Here is a 20,627-nt window from a genome sequence, read left to right on the forward strand (position 1 = left end):
CCTGGAAGTATAAAGGCTCGACCTCAGAGCTCACTGGAAAAGCAGCCGCCGGAGAGGCCAGATGCTTCTGGCCTAGGCTGCGACTGGGAAGCACCAGTGACCCGCGGTCCATGCAAGGACTGGCCCGACCTGCCCTGCACTAGCTACCCGGAGGAGCTGCTGGGCCTGCCTCTCGCCAGCTACCCCGAGGAGCCCATGGTGCTGTACCCCCCAGAGGACACCACCCTGACCCAGGTACCACACAAGGGGGAGGTAGGAAGTAGCCCGGGGGCAGCCGACCCTAGTCTGGCTGCAGCACTGCCAGAGCCCATGTCAGTGTGTTGCGGCCATGATCCCCACTGACAGCAGCGGGTCTTCTGATGCTGCTAGGGCCCCGGGCTGGGATGCAGTGGAGTGGGAGGGCCTGCGTCCCCCCTGCCACCCAACTCTCCTAGGCCTTTTAGAGGCTTGGGACTACTGTTATTGCTCAGCCCTGCCTGAGGGCCTGAGCCCCTGACTCATTGTTGCCTTGCCCTGACCTAGGGCTGGGGCTTACTACTGTTTATATTGCTACTGCTATAGCGCTATTGCTCAGCCTCTGCCTGAGCGCCTGACTCATTGTTGCCCCACCCTGACCTAGGGCCCTGGCCTAACTGTACTTATTTCTGCCCCCACCAGGGCCGCCCGGGGAGGACTCCCGCGGCCGAGCTAATTCCCCAATACATAAACAGAGTGTGGTGAGGCAGAGTGATTCGCCGCTGCCCTGGAGAGAGATGAGCCCGGGCTAATCTCTCTACAAGGATCATGGAAGAGGCAGACAAACTTCAACACATCTGAGGCTGCAAGTTGGGCAGTAGCTACTCCAAGGAAGCTCTCACTAAATGAGGGCATGATAAGCCAGTACATGGGCCCCATTGTCCATGTAAAGAGAGGTCACCAAAGAATAATACCCTGTACTACTACATAGAGCCTCCCATCAAGGAGCTCATCCCCTTTACAAACATCAAGGAATTCACCGTCCCAGCCCTGGGAGGCAGGGATGTATTGCCCGCTCCAGTGCTTTAACCACAATGATACCACCTAGTTCTTATATAACCCCAGAGATCACCAAGTACTTTACCATGGAAGGCAGTATCATTATCCCCATTTTACAGATGGGGAAACTGAAGCACAGAGAGGTGATGTGACTTGCCAAAGGGGATACAGCTGGTCGGTGGCAGAGCTGGGAACAGAACCAGGTCTCCTGAGTCCTGAGCTCCAATCCAGAGCCCAATCCACTCGACCACCCTGCTTCTATAGGATCATCTCTCCTCTACACACAGATTGCCTAGCAATTTGGATGTTCCCTCTACAGCCTTCAAAGGAACAAGGCCCTATAGATACAAAACCAAGTACCTTGGCCACCTTCCTCCCTGCCCCCATTGACTTCAAAGAAATAGATTAAACTTTTAAGCTGTCAGGACTAATCACATACAAAATTCATTCGGCGTGTAGCAGTGGTATGGGCTAATGGTCAAAAGCTCTTATTTTTTTCTTAATTTGATTTTTTTTTTCACTCTTTAAAGCTCTTGTTTTAGTAAAAGGAGGAGTGTTTTGACCACAGTACTGGTATGGTAGAGGATGGACAAACAGGGATAGGGCAATATACCCTTACAAAGTAGGAGAGACTAGCATACACTCTCCCATGCTTCATCTTCTTGATATAAAACCTTGAAGCTACATTACCACTATTCTTTTTCACAACAGTTACTGAATTTGCTATAACATGTCTCACTTACTGCTGAGAAACCTTAAAAAGTCTAGTGGGTCAGATGGACCGGAAATTCCACGAGATTGGCCTCCACCATGGGCTTGGCCTAGACTAGGGACATTTACAAACATGTCTTTCACCATTGCTCGAACATTGCAGCTCCATCAGCGGTAACAAGGTTGGAAGCCCTACGATAGCCAAGCATCAAAGGAAACCCAGGGTATGCTGCTCACTGCTCAAAATCCCAAGGAAAGTAACATCACAGAGTTAAATCCAGAGAGCAGCTTGTTAACATCACCACCGGTGCTGCACATCAAAAAGGGACGAGCAACGATAAACGGCCTCGCTGGAGCATTTACGTTAATAATCCAGTGCAATCTCATAGTGCCTTCCCAACGTGACTTTAAATAAGACATGATACTGTGCTTGTATCCTATTGAAAATTTCATGGCTCACTGCCAGCTCGCTCCTGGGCACAGTGCAGGCGCAGGAGACAACGGTGACTCTGAGCCACCCTCCAGCCTCCCACAATCCTGGGGTAGCCAGGGACTAATCAAATTAGAGCGGCACAAAGGGTGCTCTAACTTATGTCAGTTTGTAGTGGGCTCCCACATCAATGAGGAATCCCAGCTAGTTCGCACTGCCCATGCAGCACAAAGCAGCCAGAAGTAGAGTGAGGATCTACCTTCTAATTATTTATTGATGAATGTGCAACTCAGAATCTGGTGGATTCCTGAACAGAGCTGCCAAGCCAGAGCTCAGCTGTAGATTAAGGGCATGGCTACCCTTGCAAATGTAGAGCGCTTTGAGTTAAACCAGCCTTCGAAGAGCGCAGTAGGGAAAGCACTGCAGTCTGTCCACACTGACAGCTGCAAGCACACTGGCGTGGCCACAATTGCAGCACTTGCAGCGGCATTGGGAGTGGTGCATTATGGGCAGCTATCCCACAGAGCACCTCTTCCCATTCTGGCATTTGCATGAGGCTTGCAGATGCATTGAGGGGCATCAACAGAAGAAAAAAAAATGATGGGGAGTAGGGGGAGCAGAGAGAACATGTCTCCTTCAGACCTCCCAGGGCTGCACTTATGAACCAACTCTCATTTCGGAGACCTGGCTTCTACTGTGAAACTCTGCTTCATGCTCAGTGTGTGACCTTACCCCCTCTCTGTACCTTTTCCTTCATCTGTAAAATGGGATCACCATCATCTCTGCAAAATGCCTGGAGATCCTTGGAGGAACAAAATACAACATATTCTTTATTCTTCAGGTGCATAAAGCGCCTGCATTCTCCCCGCACCCCCCATTCAAAATATAGCAACACCTATTCAAAAATAAAGTCTTTCTGCTGTGGTACAAGTTGCCTTTAGCACATTTTGAGTATTTGAGCGACATTGGTCCCTGCTTAGGTTATTAAGCTCCTGGAAGCAGGGACCGCCTTCATGATGTGTGTTTGTACAGCACCTGGCATGACTGGGTCCTGCTCCACAACTGGAGTTCCTAGGAACTATGATGATACAAATAAATAATAATTGTCGCATTGAAGTCAGCCATCCTGCTCTCATGTGCTATGTTTCTATTACACATTTTAATGATCAGTCTACATATTATACCACATTTGTCGGCCCAGCATCTGAGCACAGCATCCCTCATTAGCAAACCCACAAGATGAGGAGAGGTGGGTGGGGTTCCCCCTCTGGAGAGAATTCAGAAAGGAAAGTGGCAGAATTTCAGTTGCACAGGCTCTGAAATCAATATGCGCTCTCGGTGCTGCTCTCTGCTGGCCACGGGGTAGAGCTGCAGCTATTTCAGAAACCTCTTTCCTGACGTATAAATATCGTACAGAAAAAAATACCGGCATATACAGACCCTATATCCCTACGCCCCGTAACAGGAGAGCAAAGGAAAGCCTGTGATTCAGAAGCCAGCCAGGGTAGGAGTGCAGGAGACTAGCCCTGTGATTTGCACGAACTCATGCCCAGGTGGCTCTCTCTTGAGTTGAAGTCAGAGCTGTTGCCAAAAGACCAAAGTGTGCAGAGTAAGAGAAGATGGCAATGTGAAGGGAGAGTGCTCATGGCTTATTTATTGCAGCTACATTCAGGACAAAGGAACAACATGGGAAAGCCACCTTGGAGCAAGATAAAGGGCTCGTTCATTTTTTAACTCACCTAAGAAGAGTTAGCATATGCTCTCACCTGCAACAGATGTTACAGCAGCTTCTCACTAGCAGCCCTCGATTGCTACTTAACTCCTGCTGCTCCCTGCTTTAGACCCCACTACAGGTTTTAGAACAGGCAGGAATGCAGAGCATCCTCATCGACTCTCACCTTCCACAACCTACCTCAGTGCACATTTCTAATGCCCCCATCCCCACAGGTGCTTAGCACTGTAAACTCATCAGTGGGATTTCTGAGTGAGCTGAAACCCACTGTACATCAGCTGATTTATGACAAGTCACCAGCAGCATCCTAACAGATGGAAGAGAAGCAAGAGTCCAGCATGGCGGGATCAGTTCTGATGGGTCCAGAAAGCCCGCTCCAGAGATGGAACCCCAGCAGATGACATTGCCTGTGCTCTCCCAATGTGAACACAGGCATGAAGCCAGGGGAGAGGGGTGTCACATTGGTCCTATCACCAAAAGGAGGAGGTCTGGAAGGTCTCAGGGGAGTAACTTCAACAGGGCCAATTTTTTAACAAGAAATGTGTTTGCGGAAACTACCAGAATCCAGCAACACGGGGTCTGGCACAGGTAGCATGAAGACACACCTCTGTAAACACATGCCTCAATGCTGGCCTTGGGAGACTACCTCTAAAGCTATGAGCAGGTCATGCATTACTGCAATCCCAAGTGTCTCTGCTGAGACTTTCCAACAAGAGGGCCAATAAGTGCCAACTGTGGTGGTTTAATCATGTGGCCACCTGGCCTAAGAATCTAAGAACCACATCATCATTGAGGTAAGCCACAAACCAGCCATCAGATCACAGTAAATGTCAATCAGCACGAATTTTAACGGCAATGGATAGCATGAAGTGATTAGCACCAAATAGGGGCCAATGTGTGGCAGCATATGGGATTTTAGACACAGCCCAAAAAGGGACCAAAATAATTTGCACAATCACCACTTGAGGGCTTGTCTAGCTGAACAGTTAGTGCACAGCAAGCTGGAGTATGAATCTGCCCCGTGTTAGCTAGCCCCTGTGGACACTGCTACTGCACACTAACACCTCCCTGGTGCCTTCCGATCCACTCCACTTTGAGACGGAAGTAGACCAAAATGCACCAGGGAACATTTTAGGCATGACAGCAGGGTCCACGTGGACAGTGAGTGCACAACAGGCTAATGCGTTGTCAATTTAACAAGCAGCAAGATGGGGTGCAACTGTTTATCTAGACAAACCCTGATTTAGAAACAGATTAAATTAGGGCTACACTTATTGGCCTATATGGCGCAGCACACAAGCCAGCTGAAAAGGAGTATGTGCAGGCTCATTTGTCTTTGCACGGGCTTTCCGATGGACAGCTGCAGCTAGACACATCCCTGCATTAGCATAGCATTTGTTTTTATCCAGGCTGTCCAGTGGTTAGCTGTAATTGGACAATGTCTATATTATATGTTAATAGTCAAAAGTGCTAATGCACTTTGCCTTGCCTTGAAAACCTTGGAGGCTTTTTAACAAAGCCATCTAGAAACTGACATACAAGAGTTTGATTTATTCTCTGAAGCTAAACGGAATATTAAGTTTTGCGGTCAGAAATAAAACCAGTTTAATGGGCCACTGCTAACAGAAGAACTAAAGAGCTGCCATACTGGATCAGACCAGGATCCATCTTGCCCAGTATCCTGTCTCTGGCAGTGGCCTGTAACAGAGCTTCAGGGGGGTACAGAACAGGGCAATTATGTTCTGCTGGAACACTGATGTAGTTCTGCTCCTCCACTCAGGCTTTTGGGGCCAGGGCAGGCTGCCTCTCAGCAGCACTGGTTTTGGTGACAGGAAGGACAGGTTAATGGTGTGAAAAGCACTCTCTGCATCAGGGTGGAGACCCTTTGTCATTGTCCAGTAGCTCAGCCAGACCGTTCTAATCCCTCCTCCTTTCATGCTCATACGGTGATTACTAGAACAGTGCCCGGCTGACTGTACCGCACCGCATCCCCCTGTCCCAGACTTTCCTGAGCATTAATTCCCAATCCAGTGCACAGGATTAGTCGGACAAACTCAACCGAGCACCAAGCTCAGGTGAAGAAGGAACATGCTGTAATGTCTTCAGGAAAAAGGAGGGCCTCACCACCCTGTGCTCTCTTATTGGAGAAAGGTGGGGACCTGTTCATAGAAAGCCAGGAAGAGCAAATCCCACTTCATACAGTTCCAGAGTACCCTCTCCTCTAAAGGATCCCAAAGCACTTTACTGAATGGGCAAAATTCAGCAACAAAGATAGCAGAGGATGTACTTGCTTACATGAGGACTGAACTCTGTCCTGCCTAAGGTTCACTCAGCAGAACTTTGCCTGCAGCATTCCATGCCAGGAGTTGGCTGTTCTCCATCAGCAATGTTGCACAACAGTTTTTAGAAAGAGAATACAAATAACTTCTCTAACTGAAATTGAGCCAACACAGTGATGGATTAGAGAGAATATGTGCTGCTATGCTAACAAGGGTTATGTGCCAGGCCAGAATGGATGCATGATAAGTGGCAAATAAATCTATGCCTCTGGTAGATTCCTGCACTGAAATCATCGTGGAATTTCCTGGAGACAAAATCCAACCAAGTTGATATTTTAGAGTAAAATATTTAATATTTATTGTGTTTCAAGACAAGAGGATTTCTATTTAATACAAAAAAACAAATTAAAGCAGAACATAATACTGATGATGAAATCATGCCCAACTCGGTGGATATCTACAACGCTACCGGCACAGACAGCTACACCACCGAACCTCATGCTACAACTTACGAAAAAATCACTACAACCTGACCAGGAGAGAGGAACGAGGCCCTTTAAAAAATACAATTATAAAAAAAGTGATATAAAACCCTTGATTGGGAAGAGAGAGCCTGGAAACAGATGCTACTGAACACAGAGCCTCAGAGAGACATGGCAATGTGTCTGAATAGCATGATATGACCAGTCAGTTGCAACAGTAGGTGTATTTCAATGGATCAGTGACAGAGGCTGAAGTGCAGAATATAATTTAAATGCCGACGGCAGAAGAGAAAGCAATGAGTGCTTCGTTCCTAATGCATACAATACACCTCCAAAACTAACGGTGAATTCCAGTTAAATAACTAGCAAAAAGTATAAGAATGACATGAGAGTAGTGTCATATCATGCTACTTCATTGTGCAATCAAACTGAAGAGGTGGGGTTGTGGGGGCCTGGAGGAATGTAGTTATTATAACTACCTGAGGTATACTAATTACCCCATTCAGTGTTACAAAAGAATAGTGTTTTGACAATTCCCTGACTGCAACAGAACAGCTGGTACACTCAATTCCGTGAGCTGATTCTGAAGAGGATCAGTCAGTTCAAACATGATTTCAGCAGGCTGGGACCAGGTGAAAACTGGAGGTCATGAAGTGCTCTCCAGAGGAGGGAGATCCGAGGAAATTTCCTAAAATTCAGAAAGCAAAGAATGGTTAATGAACAAACATGTTTCCCAGGTCTAGAGATCAGGAATCTCACAGAGCTTAAGTCACACAGTGGAAGCAAGTTTGAGGGTCGCATGCTACTCCACAGCAGATACTGGTCCTCACTGCAAAATGCACCACCATTCAACATCTTCACACCTGCTCTGAAAGGCCCAATATGGGATCAGGGAGGGAGCTGTGGGTTACATTGAGGTGCAGAAGCAGAGTAGTGTGGTGAACAAGAGTAGGAGAGGCAGTACTAGAATAGCAGGGAGCACTGCAAGCTAGAACTGTAGTGCACTGAAAGAGCTGGGAAGAAGCACAACTAGTACCATAGAGGGAGTGATGGGAAGGGTGCTCTAGGTAATGCGTCTAGGTCTAGGGTGATGGGAAGGAGGTCTAGGTAACTAATCAAGGTGCATGAGCACGCATGTGTAGGAGATTCCACAGCACCTGTCTGCTCTGTCCTTGCACATAGGTAGATCCATGAAGTTTTCTATTTCACTTTAAACTTTAAGAGTTAAAGAACTGCTTACTACAAAATGTGGGTTCTTCTCTCTGCTAGATGCTTATAGAAGAAACAGATTTGAGCAGAGCCCCGCACATCCCTGAGTGGGTGGACCTGCACATGGGTGTGCATGCTTCCCTGCCCAGACCTTTCTGTGCACGTATGCACACAGTCTTATGAAAGCGCAAGCCTACAAAAGATCTCCCTCATCCCTAGATTTGCAGACAGGCACACGATTCAGTGCACAAGTATATGGATACACACACACACACGGCACTGCAGGACAGACATACCTGGGTCAAAGGCTGGCTTATTACACCATCTCGTACTGATTGTTTGTGATGTACCGGGAAAGGCAGCAGGCGAGAAAGATCCCAATCAACTGAAATGTGAAAAAATAAACTAAGTATAGGTCGCCCAAAACGGGACATCCAAACTGCAATGATTTGGAAACAATGCAACTGAGGTCTGAAGCACTGGACACTTTGCTTTGGTTTTATAAAAGCAAAATCTGGATGATGCGGGTTTTGCAAAACCAAAATCTGGGCTCCTTCGCTTTAGGGTGGATAAAGCTGAGAGTCAGAGATCCTGGCAGCCATCAGTGAGAAGGAGCTCCCTGTGAGAGAGAGTTAATGTTGCTTCTTGCTAGAATTTGCTTTATGAACCATCTACTGTTTCATGGTAATTTCACAGAGATTATATGGCTCTCAGGAGCGTCACAGCCCATTACACAACCAGTAGAAAATATCAACTGCCTCTCCCCACTGCAAGGACAATGATGGAATCAAGGTTGGTGTGTTTCTGATGTGAAAATGCTGAAGGACACACATCAGTTATTACTGTCGTGTGGGCTCCAGGCAGCTGTTTTCTGTACCAAAGACATTTAGGACCTGATCCTAAAAACACTCATGCATGTAACTGTACTCACGGGAGGCAAAGTTGCAGAACTGGGCCTTTCACTTGTGTGACACAACAAAGTTCACTTGAGAATAAATCATGAAATGTTTATATGATTCTAAGCCCCAAACAATGACACGTTTCTCAATAACTGCAACCGCTACAATGCAGTTACACGCCTAGAGCTGACAAAAGCACATAGGCCCACCCACTTACTCATTAGTCAAACTCCAGCTGCCCTATTTGGAAGCTGTAATGAGCAGAGTGTGATATGCACATCCCAGGAAGGAGGGAGGAAATGGATAGCAGCTGAAAGAGACCGACTGGCTCCAGCCCTAGGAAACTGACAACAAAATGCAATGAAGACAGTTTGCAAATGTACCAGCTGCAAGATAAAGGTCTGTGTTCCAACCTCTCCCCATCCTTATTGTGTCTGTCTGTTAAGGGAACAGCACAGTGGCAAACTAATATCAGAATAAAACAGGCTGGCCGAGATTCTTCTCTCTGTGCTCGTGCTATTACATGTTAAACCTTGACTCAGACAGGATGTGCCTGTATGCCTCACAGACTGCTTTCAGACAATTTCCTTCAATGAAGAGTAAATTAAAGCTAAAATAAACAAAGCAATCAATACACAATCTCACTCTGTCAGTCTCTTCTCTGGTTTCTGGGTCTGCGTACTCCTTTGCATTAATCCCAAGCTGCTGTTTCTTCATACTCTTTACTCAAAAGCAAACACGCTTTGAAGAAAATAAGGAGTTCTGCCATTTGGAATTAATACAGAGATCTGTGACTCTGTGTTTGATAATTACAGAAAGAATGGAAATCGCCTCGAAACAAGAGTCAAGTCAAGTTATGAGGTGTAGTTCATCTGTGTCTTTGTTTCTGTTGCCACCTTCCTTGCCGACTGCAAAGTGTTCCAGTTCCTAGAAACAATCACAGCCAAACATCACAGAACACAGAGGATTTCAGCAAACCTAGCAGCTGCAGCAGAAAGACTCAAGGGCTCAGACCACAACTGAGGCATTCAGCAAGACCCAGGCAGTACAGTAGATGATCTTACTTGACATACTATGCAACTCAGAAACTTGTTCAGATATCTGCCCTGTTACATACTCATACACACTGATGTGCTGTCGCAGTTATCAGCATTCTGGGAGAGCCTGTGGATAAGGAAGGTCTGCACCAGCTATCTTTTAAATTCTCCCTAAGACCTCTGACACACACAAGAGTGGAAGATGACCCTATAGAGATGGTGAGAGCACATGCCTATGTGATAAAGCCATGAAAGAAACACATTAAGGGACACCATTCTGATCACCTTCTCAGATGACAGAGACTGAGACCAAATGTGGCCGGAAGCTCCATCAGCCAGAGCGATCCTATATGAAAGCAAAACCTGCCAACCTTAGCCCACTAGCCAGGCTTTCAAGTGCTCAGGAACCAAAGTTGGGGTCAAATTTTCCAAGCAGCTCAACTAAATAAAGGCCAGATTTGCAAGAGTGATCGGCACCAAGCAACTCCCACTGGGACACTTGTGATCAGATTTTCATAACTGCTCAGCACTCAACATACACCCAATGTAGGGAGCTCTTCTGAAAGCCCACTTCAAAACATTCCCCATGCACACAAGCAGCTCAGGCCAGAGGCCTCTTGCTTCCTACTGAGACAAGGTTGGTCAGATTAGGAGACAATAGTTCCGTTGCTGCTTGAGACATGATGCTTCTTCACCACCAGGATAAAACCTTAGGTTGAAGAATCAGAGGCTCAGGAAGAAATAGCAGGGGGAGAAGAGGGAGTCTCTAATATTGTGCTCGCCGTTCCGCAGTGCGGCTAACAGAAGATGGTGTCATTGTATTAACTGGGTCTGAATTTGAGAGAGGCATTTCAGGATGTTTTAGGTCACCTACAAGCACTTTCATTTAGTTAAACTATCATCCTGAAAGGGAGCAGAAGCAGGGATAACAGTTTGTGCGCTGGAAGAAGTAATTCAGACAGCTATCATTGAGTCAGAACAGGAGAGGTTTGGTTGCATTGGCATCTCTTAGAAGTTGGCTGTTTCCAGAGTGAGCTGTTCTCAAGCCATACACAGGCTTGCTGGAAGAAATTTTCATCCCCAGCTTTGGAGATGGGTGACTGGGTGGCACTTAGGTAAAATGGCAGGAGAATCTGAAGAACGGTCAACCATTTCCTCCTCTTTGTGCCTTTACATACGTAAGAAAACATTAAAAGACATTAAACACAATTAATAACACGAAGACTAGACTCAGAGCTCCTCAAGGACCACAGAAGAACAGCAAGGGAGATTTTACCTGGAAGCAAGCGATGCCAAAGGAGATACCAGCCACAATGCTCATTTTGGACTCCATAACTGTTGTTACCAGACTGAAACAACCCTGCAGAAAAAAAGAATTAGCATGAGAGTATAGCATGAACAATTCCTGGCCGCCAGACACCAAGTGCACATCCTTCCAACCCACAGACACCGCACAGGCAGCTGGAGGTGTGAACAAGCTCAGGAAGGAATCCAAGTAAGGGCCTGGGAGTCAGGACTTCCTGGGATCTGTGCTGAATTCAGCCATTTGACTTGCTGTTCGACAGTGGGCGAGTCATTCAAAGCTTTGTACTTTGCACCTTTCATCCTGGGCACTTTACCAAGGTGAGCCTTAGCCTTGTTTTACAAATGGGGATGTACAGGCACAGAAAGGCAGCATGATTCACTGAAGGTCACAAGCACATCAGTGTCCGAGCCAGGAGCTGAACTCAGACTTTCTAGTCCCAGCTTAGCCACTAGGTAACACTATCTGCCTCTGCATCTCTATTCATTCCCCTGTATACTTTCTTCACAGGGAAGCTGTGAGGACTAAGTGCTACAGGAACATAATGCATTATACAACAGTATCTTACACAAACCCCTTCTCACACACAGGGCAAGTGGTACAGTGCAGGCAAGCTAATGCAGACACAGATTCTTTCCCACCAACAGGGAATAGCTGGGATTTCCAGAGAACCTGAGAAAAAGCACTGGAGATAGCTTCTCTACGCATCTTTCCCCTTTCAGCAGCAACACGGCCTTCACCCCCATTACTGCATACAAGTTTCCTGTAACACAATAATCCTCTTTCTGGAACAAAGTTCCCTCCCACCTACAGGACTTGATTCTCTACCAGGGAAAGAAGATCAAAGTATCCCAGCTCTCCCCTCCCGACACCTGCTTCCAGGACACAGAGAGGGACAGTCTCTGAGATTCACTTACATTACCATACACCATAGCCTTGGCTTTATCCAGCTCCTTCAGATCACGGTCTGTGCAGTTTTGGAACTTGCAGCAGCTCAAAGGGATTCCCTTCTGTGCAAAATAGGTAGTGTTCACCCAGTCTGAGTAGTTCTGGACTCCACAGCAGTGTAACTGGGGAAATCAAGTTTTAGAACAGTAAGGAGTAGTGCATGAACCCCAAAGCACCACATCCCCAAGGCTACACCAATCACTGCAGGCACCCCAAATGTTTCCCCCCCTTGGCCTCCCCCTAAGCCCCTCCTCATTGTAACCCAACAGCCCTGTGTAGACAGCTTCTGCCACTTCCTGCCCTTTACCTATCACCTCCTCTGAACAGCGCATAGCAGCTATTTTTCTTCAAATGAAAATACTTTGAGACAGTCTCAGGGATATAGATAGGGTGACCAGATAGTAAGTGTGAAAAATCAGGACAGGGGTGGGGGGTAATTGGCACCTATATAAGAAAAAGCCCCAAATATCGGGACTGTCCCTATAAAATCAGGACATCTGGTCACCCTAAATATAAATATATGCAGGACAAGGACAGTCTCCCAGTTTTGTACAGGGACAAGCACACTCTAGGCACTCAGATAAGATCTGTGTAGTACATACCCTGCAAGGCCGCCTGTGTGAACACAGCCACCCTCTATGCTGTCCATCATAACAGCTGTCCCTCGTATGCTTGAGAACTGGGAACATTAAGGCAATACTGCTCCCCAGTATTCTGAGCCAATTACATGGGGAATGAGGCAAGGGGAGGCTGAAGCACACTCTCCTTCTGAGGAACAGCTCTGGCAGTAGTAGAGAAGGCATCTAATGTTTAATGCCTCCTGGTAAAACAGGGCCTTCCTTGCATCATACTTTGCCTGTGCATGGGAGCCCCAGCCTCAGCTGCTGCACAATCCAAGTATCAGGGTCTCCTGGGCCATGCATCTGGAGGATACAGGCTTCCCCACCAGTTTATTTAGAAGGAACCAAATATGAGCACTCACAGTTCTCTGGATGGTATCCACCGCCTCGCTGTGGGGATCCATTGTTGCATTGTAGTTCTTCAGAGCAAGACTATAGTTGCTCTCAAAGTTGTTCTTAATCTGCAGAGAAGAGAAAGATTTTCATAAACTAAGCCTCAGAAGACTACAGGTCCCAAAGAGTTCCCTGTCACAAGAACTTCTTTGTCTTAAAAACACAGCTCCATCAGAAACAGAGAACCAGGAATGGCTTCAACCATGTTAGAAAGTCATTCCTGTTACTATCCAGATGTGAGACTGGCTATAAAGATGAACTGGAGATTAGGGCAGGGAGCACTGCACCAAGCACTAGAACTTAATTCTTGCATTTACAGGCAGACCTAATCACTGTGACATCACAAATAAAATCATGGTTTGTGTGGGCCTCATTTATGGCCAAAGACACGTGCCAGTCAGATTGATTCTGCAAATTTCAGATGAAGGATCAACTCACAAATTAAAAAGTCTGTTTTATATAAAAATGTGCATGTCTGTCAAGCTTAGTAGGAACTAGGGAATGGTTTTGGTTTCCACTTTACACTCCTTGGGGGAGGTGTTCAAAGGCACAAATAGGAGGTAGGTGTCTAATAGCCATTTATGCCTTTGACTATCTCCTCCACCTCATTATAGTCAGGTTATTTCTAATCACTGAAATACTTTTCTACCCAATTTAAGGAACTTTAAGGGATTAGTGACTAAAATTTCTCTTGGATAGTGTAATGCACCCATTGCGATTATTTCTAGGCACTCTACATATAGTCTCTCTAAATCCCTGTTGATTTTAAATACTGGTTAACTTGGTAGATAGAGTTACAGTTGTATTTCACAAGTACGGAGTTCAAGTTTAGCTTTAATTTTATCTTTGCTAATATTTTGATTAATCATCAGCAGTGCAACTACAAATTAATTCTTGTGAATCAAAGAAAGTCCATCCCAAACATGTCATGTGTATACAAAAATTAGAAAGAGGCCAGCTGTGTTGGTTATGGTATGAGATTTGTAAAAAACATAACCATGCTGGCAACAGGAGTAAAGCTAGTTATTTAAAGGTTGTATTCAAAGAAAACAGTTCAGATTTAGTTCCCACTCCCAGTTCAGCACCCCTACATGTGGGTCCCCCCAATGTTGGCCCTAAATTTCTCTCATTTAACTTGCCTGTTTAACTAATTAAACTTTTCTGATGTGACTTTTTTTTAGCACTTTTTACATCTTTATATGACAAAGACTTTTCTTATTCAGCTTTTTTGCGTGTATTGAACATTCGGAATCAGAAACTGAGCCAAATTCTGTTCTCAGCAACAACACTGTAAATCCAGACTACTCCACTGACGTCAAAAGGATTACTCCAGATTTACACCTGAATAAAAAGGAGCAGAATTTGGACCTCAGTATGCAACAACCAGGGGATTACACAAAGAAAGAAGAAACAACAAGTAAGTGAGAACTCTGTCCTGTGCAGGGGCTCTATCCAAGTCCTGGCCTCAGGAAGAGGAGGGAAGGGGTTAAAGTACCAGAGAGATAGGTCACACCTGGACTCACCTCATGTCTGAACACAAATCCTACAACAGCAGCCACCAGCACAATCAAGAAGATGAGGGACAAGAACATGGCATACTGTGGACAGAAAAGAAGAGAATCAGTGCTAGCAAAATACATTCCAGGGCTAACACAGGTACACAGAAAAGAAGGCTGCAGGGAGAGAATCTATTAGGACACATCCCGGACTCAACCTCTTTGGCAGAGCTGAGGTGCTGGCATTTGTGGCTATATGAGAAAGTCAATGAATGTATGGTTCAGTACTTAGCACTGTACAAAGAGAGAATAGAGAGAGAGTTTCTTGAGGCAGACACACACACAGGGTACGTCTTCACTACCCGCCAGATCGGCGGGTAGTAATCGATCCCCGAATGTGCTCCCCGTCGACTCCGGAACTCCACCAGAGCGAGCGGCGGTAGCGCAATCGACGGGGGAGCTGTGGCCATCGATCCCGCGGCATGTGGACCCCAGGTAATTCGATCTAAGATACTTCGACTTCAGCTACGCTATTCGCGTAGCTGAAGTTGCGTATCTTAGATCGATCCCCCCCACTAGTGTAGACCAGCCCACAGAGAGAACACAGCACAAAGAAGGAGCACATGCAGACAGCTGGTGAAGTCCTGGGTTGTAGAAGCAGGTATTGGATTTGTGAGCCTTCTGGTAGTCAACGATCACTTACCAGTTTTAACATCCATGTGCTTCCACGGCAGGTGGCGAAACAGCCAAAAGTGCCCAGAAGGATGACAACAGTGCCTGTGCCAATGAGTACGTAGGGGACATTGGTGGCCTTCTCATTTAACAGGGAGAAATACACCTCTAGGCCCACCTTGCCCCAGATGCCAACTGCCAGGAGGATAATGCCAGAGATCTGGAGAAATCAGAATTGAGACTCAATCATCCTGACTCCACTTGTCACTTCAAAACACTTTACTTAGCCATAGTCACTTAAACCCACACACTGAGAGCCTAAGGGCACGTCTTCACTACCTGCCAGATCGGCGGGTAGCAATCGATCTATTGGGGATTGACTTATCGCATCTAGTGAAGACGCGATAAAATCGATCCCCGATGGCTCTGCCGTCGACTCCGGAAATCCACCGCAGCAAGAGGCAGAAGCAGAGTCGACGGCGGCGTGGCAGCGGTCAACTCGCCGCCATCCTCACAGCCAGGTAAGTCGACCTAAAATATGCAACTTCAGCTACGCTATTCACATAGCTGAAGTTGCGTATCTTAGGTCGACCCCCTCGTAGTGTAGACCTAGCCTAAGAGACACCACAAGATACTCTGGAACTGTGCAAGAAGATAGGGATCCCACAGGAGAGAAATGGGAGGCTAAGGACTGATAAACTGGGGATGGGAGGGCAGCGGGGTTCCAGGAAACACTGTCTGGCAGAAGTCCTTGAAAGTGGGCATTAAAATTGTTTATGTGAAATCATTTAGCAGAAGGGCAGAGCTGGAAATCCAGGAAGCACTTGTATAATCAGAGCATTTTTATCTCTGAACTTCAGTCCCTCGGGCATTGTATAAACAGGAACTCAGATGAATCTGCCTTTTAGGAATTAACTTTCCCCATGTGGAAATAATTTGCTGTGTTACAAACATGCCCATGGGTGCCACATTCCAGACCCCTTCATGCACACGCACACATACACACACACACACAGAGGGGAGACACAAAGAAGTCAATGGTAGGGCAGACAGGCCCAGCGCTAATAGATTGGACACACTCACCTGCTGAAGGAGCCTGGGGAGCAGTGAAAGGAAAGGGACAAGGTTACAGGGTGCACTCCTCCAGGCACTGCTGTTCCCTGAGGGCTGCCATGCCAATACCGGACATGGACGGGCACATCACCAGCCACACAGGTACAGGGCCATGACACGGGGTGGAGGGAGCCCCGTGATGGGCACAGACCGCCGGGGGACGCACGACCTTAGAGCCCATGGGGGCACCTGGCCAGAGGGTCCCTACAGACCGGACAGAACCCGTCTGGAGCCTGGGCCCTGCCCCCACACCCACCCTTGGAGGGGTCCAGCCCCAGGTCCTCTCGCCTACACCCCCACTATCCTCGGGACCCCGCCTCCCCCGGGACCCCCACTATCCTCCGGGACCCCATTACCCGCCAAGGGTCCGCCTACTCCCCAGGCCCCTGCTCCACCGCTCCGGTGCCCCTCCCCCAGGCCCCAACAACCCCGGGACCCCTCCCCCAGGTCCCCATTACCCGCCAGGGCCGCCGCCCGGCCCCTCACCCAGAACACGAAGCTGTAGGTGAGCAGGACGCTCTTGAGGCAGGTGATCACCGGCTTCGTCTGCAGCCTGCGGGACGGGGACGCCATGGCGGCCGGGCCACGCTCCGATCTCCGCCGCCAGCACCGCCCCCGAGCGGCCCCGGCCGCGCCTGGCCGGAAAGCACTGGGGCGGCCCGAGCCGGAAACGGCCGAGAACTACCGAGGGCTGAGCCCCCTCACACGTCCCCTCCCGCGGCCGGCTCGCCGCGAGCCCGCCCCTCGCACCGCCCCCGAAGCCAGCTCGCCGCGAGCCCGCCCCTCGCACCCCTGACTCTAGGCAAACCCCCCTATCGCTCCGCTGGGTCCCCCCTCCCCTCCCTTTCGGGACAGTCGGATCGCACAACTCCCGATTTCAGAAACATCCCAGAGGTTTGCAAACCCTCCCAGCAAGCTGCGCTCTTGCAAGAGCCTCATAACCAAGTTAGAGGCGGTTGAAAAGAGGGGTTATTTATTATGGCAGAGGATGGCTGGATGCAGTCCTAACTGTGGGCTAAACTCAGCCGGGGTGTAAGTGAGTTCAGCTTGGTTTATTTCAACTTTAGCCTGTGGTGAACTCCCTCCCCCACCCTCCCATGGGTGCAGAAAGTAACTCAACTTGACTAGCTGTTTTAGAGCAGACCATCACTTAATCAATTATAACAATTTCCAGTCGGGGATCAGAGACGAGAGGGGGAGGCAGAGAGGCTGCCGACGAAGCAGTTGGCACTTACGGGTTCCTAGGACACAATAGTATGCCCTGCTAGTGAGAACACGGTGACGCAGCCTCCAGCTTCCCCAAGCGGGACAGGGAATTACAGCGTCTCATGGGGAGTTGGAGATGAGAGGCCATCATTAACTTGAACTAGTTCATTTAGAGCTCTCTGTATTTCATCTGGTAAGCAAATGGCAGCGAGTGCAGCACACACAGAGCACAGCTAAAATGCGTACACATCAGCCTACTGCATTCAGATGGGGGGAGGCAGCTCCCCTCTGGACTAGTTGAAGTTTCCAGGGGGCTTTCATGTTTAAGCCTGTTGCTATAGATCAGCTGAGAGCAGGGCCAGCTTTAGGCCAATTCAACCAATTCCCCTGAATCGGGCCCCGCACACCGGCGTGGCCCAGCTTCCCCAGGGGGCAATTTAAAGGGCCTGGGGCTCCCAGCAGGGGCTGGAGCCCCAGGCCCTTTAAATTGCCACCAGAGCCCTGGGATAGCGGGGGCTCCAGCTGCCTCTGCTGCACCCCCTGCCCACAACCAGCCCCTGTTTCTAGCCAGCCCTGCACCCCCTGCCCGCAGCCAGCCCCTGCTGCACCCCCTGCCCTGCCTCAGCCCTGCACTCCCTGTCCTGCCCGCACCAGCTCCGCCCCCCTGCCCTGCCTGCAACCAGCCCTGCACCCCCTGCCCCTGCCGCACCCCCTGACAACAGCCAGCCCCTGCCGCACCCTCTGCCCTGTCTCCAGTCAACCACTGCTGCACCCCCCTGCAGCCCTGCCTGAAGCCAGCCAGCCCCACACACACCCCTGCCCACACGAGCCCTGCACCCCCTGCCCTGCCTGCAGTCAGCCCTGCACCCCCTGCCCAGTCTCCAGCCAACTCCTGCTGCACCCCCCTGCCTGAAGCCAGCCAGTCCCGCACTCCTCTGTCTCCAGCCCTGCCAACCCCTGCTACACACCCCTGCGACCCTGCCTGAAGCCAGCCAGTCCACCCCACACTCCCCTGTCTCCAGCCAGCCCCGCACCCCTTGCCCTGCCTGCAGCCAGACCCTACCTCCAGTTAGCCCCTGCCCTGCCTCCAGCCAGCCCCATGTCCACTGGTGCCCTGCAGTTTCCAGGGCAGTAACCCTGCACACCTGCTTCAATGAGGGGGGCAGGGAGCAGCTGGGACCCACACATGTGCACACACCCCCAGGGAGTAGCGGGGACCCACACATGTGAAACCGAGCTCATTAATAACCGATCAACAGCATATATGACACAATGTACACAATATATAATTTTATTATTTATATAGTTATGGAAAGTAAATAATACATGGAAGAAATGAAAGGCTTTTTTTTACACGTTTTTTTGTTTTTGTTTTTTTGTTAGCACCCTACCGGGGCCCCGCCGAAAATGTTCGAATTGGGCCCCGCACTTCCTAAAGCCGGCCCAGGCTGAGAGGTCCCAGTGGCATGGATGATTGAGGTGAGATTTGCATTTGAGAGGACGGGGCACAGTCTCTTTGCTGTCTCTCAGTGAGACTGCTGTTCTGGGGACCAGTGCAATCATGAAGAAGCTAAGAGCAACAGCCCCGGACCACAGACCATCCCAGGTGTTAGAGTAGCTATAGGCTTTGCTAGGTCCTCTAAATGCTTGCCGATCAGCATCAGCTGTATCTTGTCTGGTTTAAGCTGCAGCCAGCTGGTTTTTCTGCACATCCTAGTTTCTGTCAGGCATTGGATGAGTCTATCAATGATCTTCAAGTCTACATCATGAAAAGGAGACCTAGAAGTGAGAATTATCACCAGCATAGGATGACACTGACACCAGCACTTTCTCACAGTCCCAACCACTAGCTTCATGTAGATGTTGGAAAGGAGAGGTGACAGGTTTGTAACTGTGGGTCCCCACAGTTGGGAGCCTTCAGAGAGGAGAAGCAGTCACCCAACACTTCCCCTCTGGGATCCTTTGGAACGCATTGAGTGGAACCACTCTGCAGGGATTCTTTCCACCCTGCCAGATCATTGAGCCATGTTAGCAATACCCCATGATGGAAGAGCACTGAAAAAAATCAAGCCATGTCATAAAAGACCTGGCTTTTGACCACTGCCCTGAGGAAATCATCAACAACAGCAATTCTCCCCCCTTTGTCTAGGTGTTTGTTTATACCACACTCATCATAGTAGAATCTGAGCACCATTTCTGGGCTGTGGCCCACTTCTAAACTGAATTGGATGGGCTCTAAGGATCCTGGGGATTTCAAATATTGTTTCAGTTGGCCTAGTGCAACCTTCTCAGTGAATTTTCCCAGCAAGGAAGGTTAGAGACTGGGTGACGGCTGTTTAGGATACTAATGTGCTCACAGTTGTTTTCTAGAGCATATCTAAACTATAGCTTGTTTGAATGTTGCTGGCAGCTTACTTTCTCTGAGAGGGACATTAATGAGTACTTTCAGTAAAGTACCCATACATTTCCTGCAGCCTTTCACCACATAGGATGGGCACAGGGCCTGATTGCCAGATTGCATACCACTTGCAGCACCACAACATCTAACTGGGACATTGTTTGAAACGCAGCCAGAGTCCGTGGCACTTCCACTTTGACTCTGTCACCCTCCAAATTCCATCAACTTACTCTGTGAAGATTGCAAACTACTCACAGCTAGAAACTGTTACCTCCAGAGCCAGCTGGAGGCACTCTGAGCTAGTAGGCAGACTTCTACCTGGATACGGTGACCAGATGTCCCGCTTTTATAGGGACAGTCCCAATATTTGGGGCTTTTTCTTATATAGGTGCAAATTACCCCCTGTCCTGATTTTTCATACTTGTTATCTGGTCACCCTGTAGCTGGAGGAGTTCCATTGATTAGGATTTGGAGAGGAGAAGAACATCTTACTGTTCATCATGGCCATGAAATAATAGTATAGAAACTACTTATGCTGCAGATGACCAGGGCCGGCACCAGCCCACCAAGCATGTGCTTGGGGTGGCGCCTGGAGGGGGTCGGCGCGGCGGGCCCCGGCCGGGCTCGCCGCCCTCCCTCCGGCGCTCCGGCCGGTCGGGGAGAGCGGAGAGCCCCGGCCGGGCTC

The 20,627-nt window shown here is 48.7% G+C and overlaps 1 protein-coding gene across 2 annotated transcripts; it reads right to left on the reverse strand.

Moving 5' to 3' along the window:
* Positions 1 to 6,623: 6,623 nt before the first annotated feature.
* On the reverse strand, positions 6,624 to 16,991 carry TSPAN6 (tetraspanin 6). 2 transcript variants are annotated; one of them, XM_024216174.3, is made up of 8 exons: positions 16,825 to 16,990; positions 15,257 to 15,445; positions 14,581 to 14,655; positions 13,027 to 13,125; positions 12,014 to 12,166; positions 11,070 to 11,153; positions 8,154 to 8,242; positions 6,624 to 7,336 (listed from the first exon to the last, which is right to left on the reverse strand). In XM_024216174.3, exons 1-7 carry the CDS (start codon positions 16,909 to 16,911, stop codon positions 8,174 to 8,176), a joined length of 756 nt encoding a protein of 251 aa, XP_024071942.1. In that variant the 5' UTR covers positions 16,912 to 16,990; the 3' UTR covers positions 6,624 to 7,336; positions 8,154 to 8,173. The 2 variants fall into 2 exon arrangements, with proteins under 2 accessions (XP_024071942.1, XP_024071943.1); XM_024216175.3 differs by lacking the exon at positions 15,257 to 15,445 and having other exon boundaries at positions 16,825 to 16,991.
* Between the last annotated feature and the right edge of the window lie 3,636 nt (positions 16,992 to 20,627).

This window comes from Terrapene carolina, unplaced genomic scaffold, assembly GCF_002925995.2.
Source record: "Terrapene carolina triunguis isolate 2854851 unplaced genomic scaffold, T_m_triunguis-2.0 Scaffold131, whole genome shotgun sequence".
NCBI lineage: Eukaryota > Metazoa > Chordata > Testudines > Emydidae > Terrapene > Terrapene triunguis.

Excerpts from the sequence above, each read along its gene's own strand:
- TSPAN6 (XM_024216174.3), bottom strand. The coding sequence starts at position 16,911 with ATGGCGTCCCCGTCCCGCAGGCTGCAGACGAAGCCGGTGATCACCTGC. Across the intron at positions 15,446-16,824 it reads CCTACAGCTTCGTGTTCTGG|ATCTCTGGCATTATCCTCCT; the intron begins GTGAGGGGCCGG and ends TGATTTCTCCAG. Across the intron at positions 13,126-14,580 it reads GATTTGTGTTCAGACATGAG|ATTAAGAACAACTTTGAGAG; the intron begins GTGAGTCCAGGT and ends TCTTCTCTGCAG.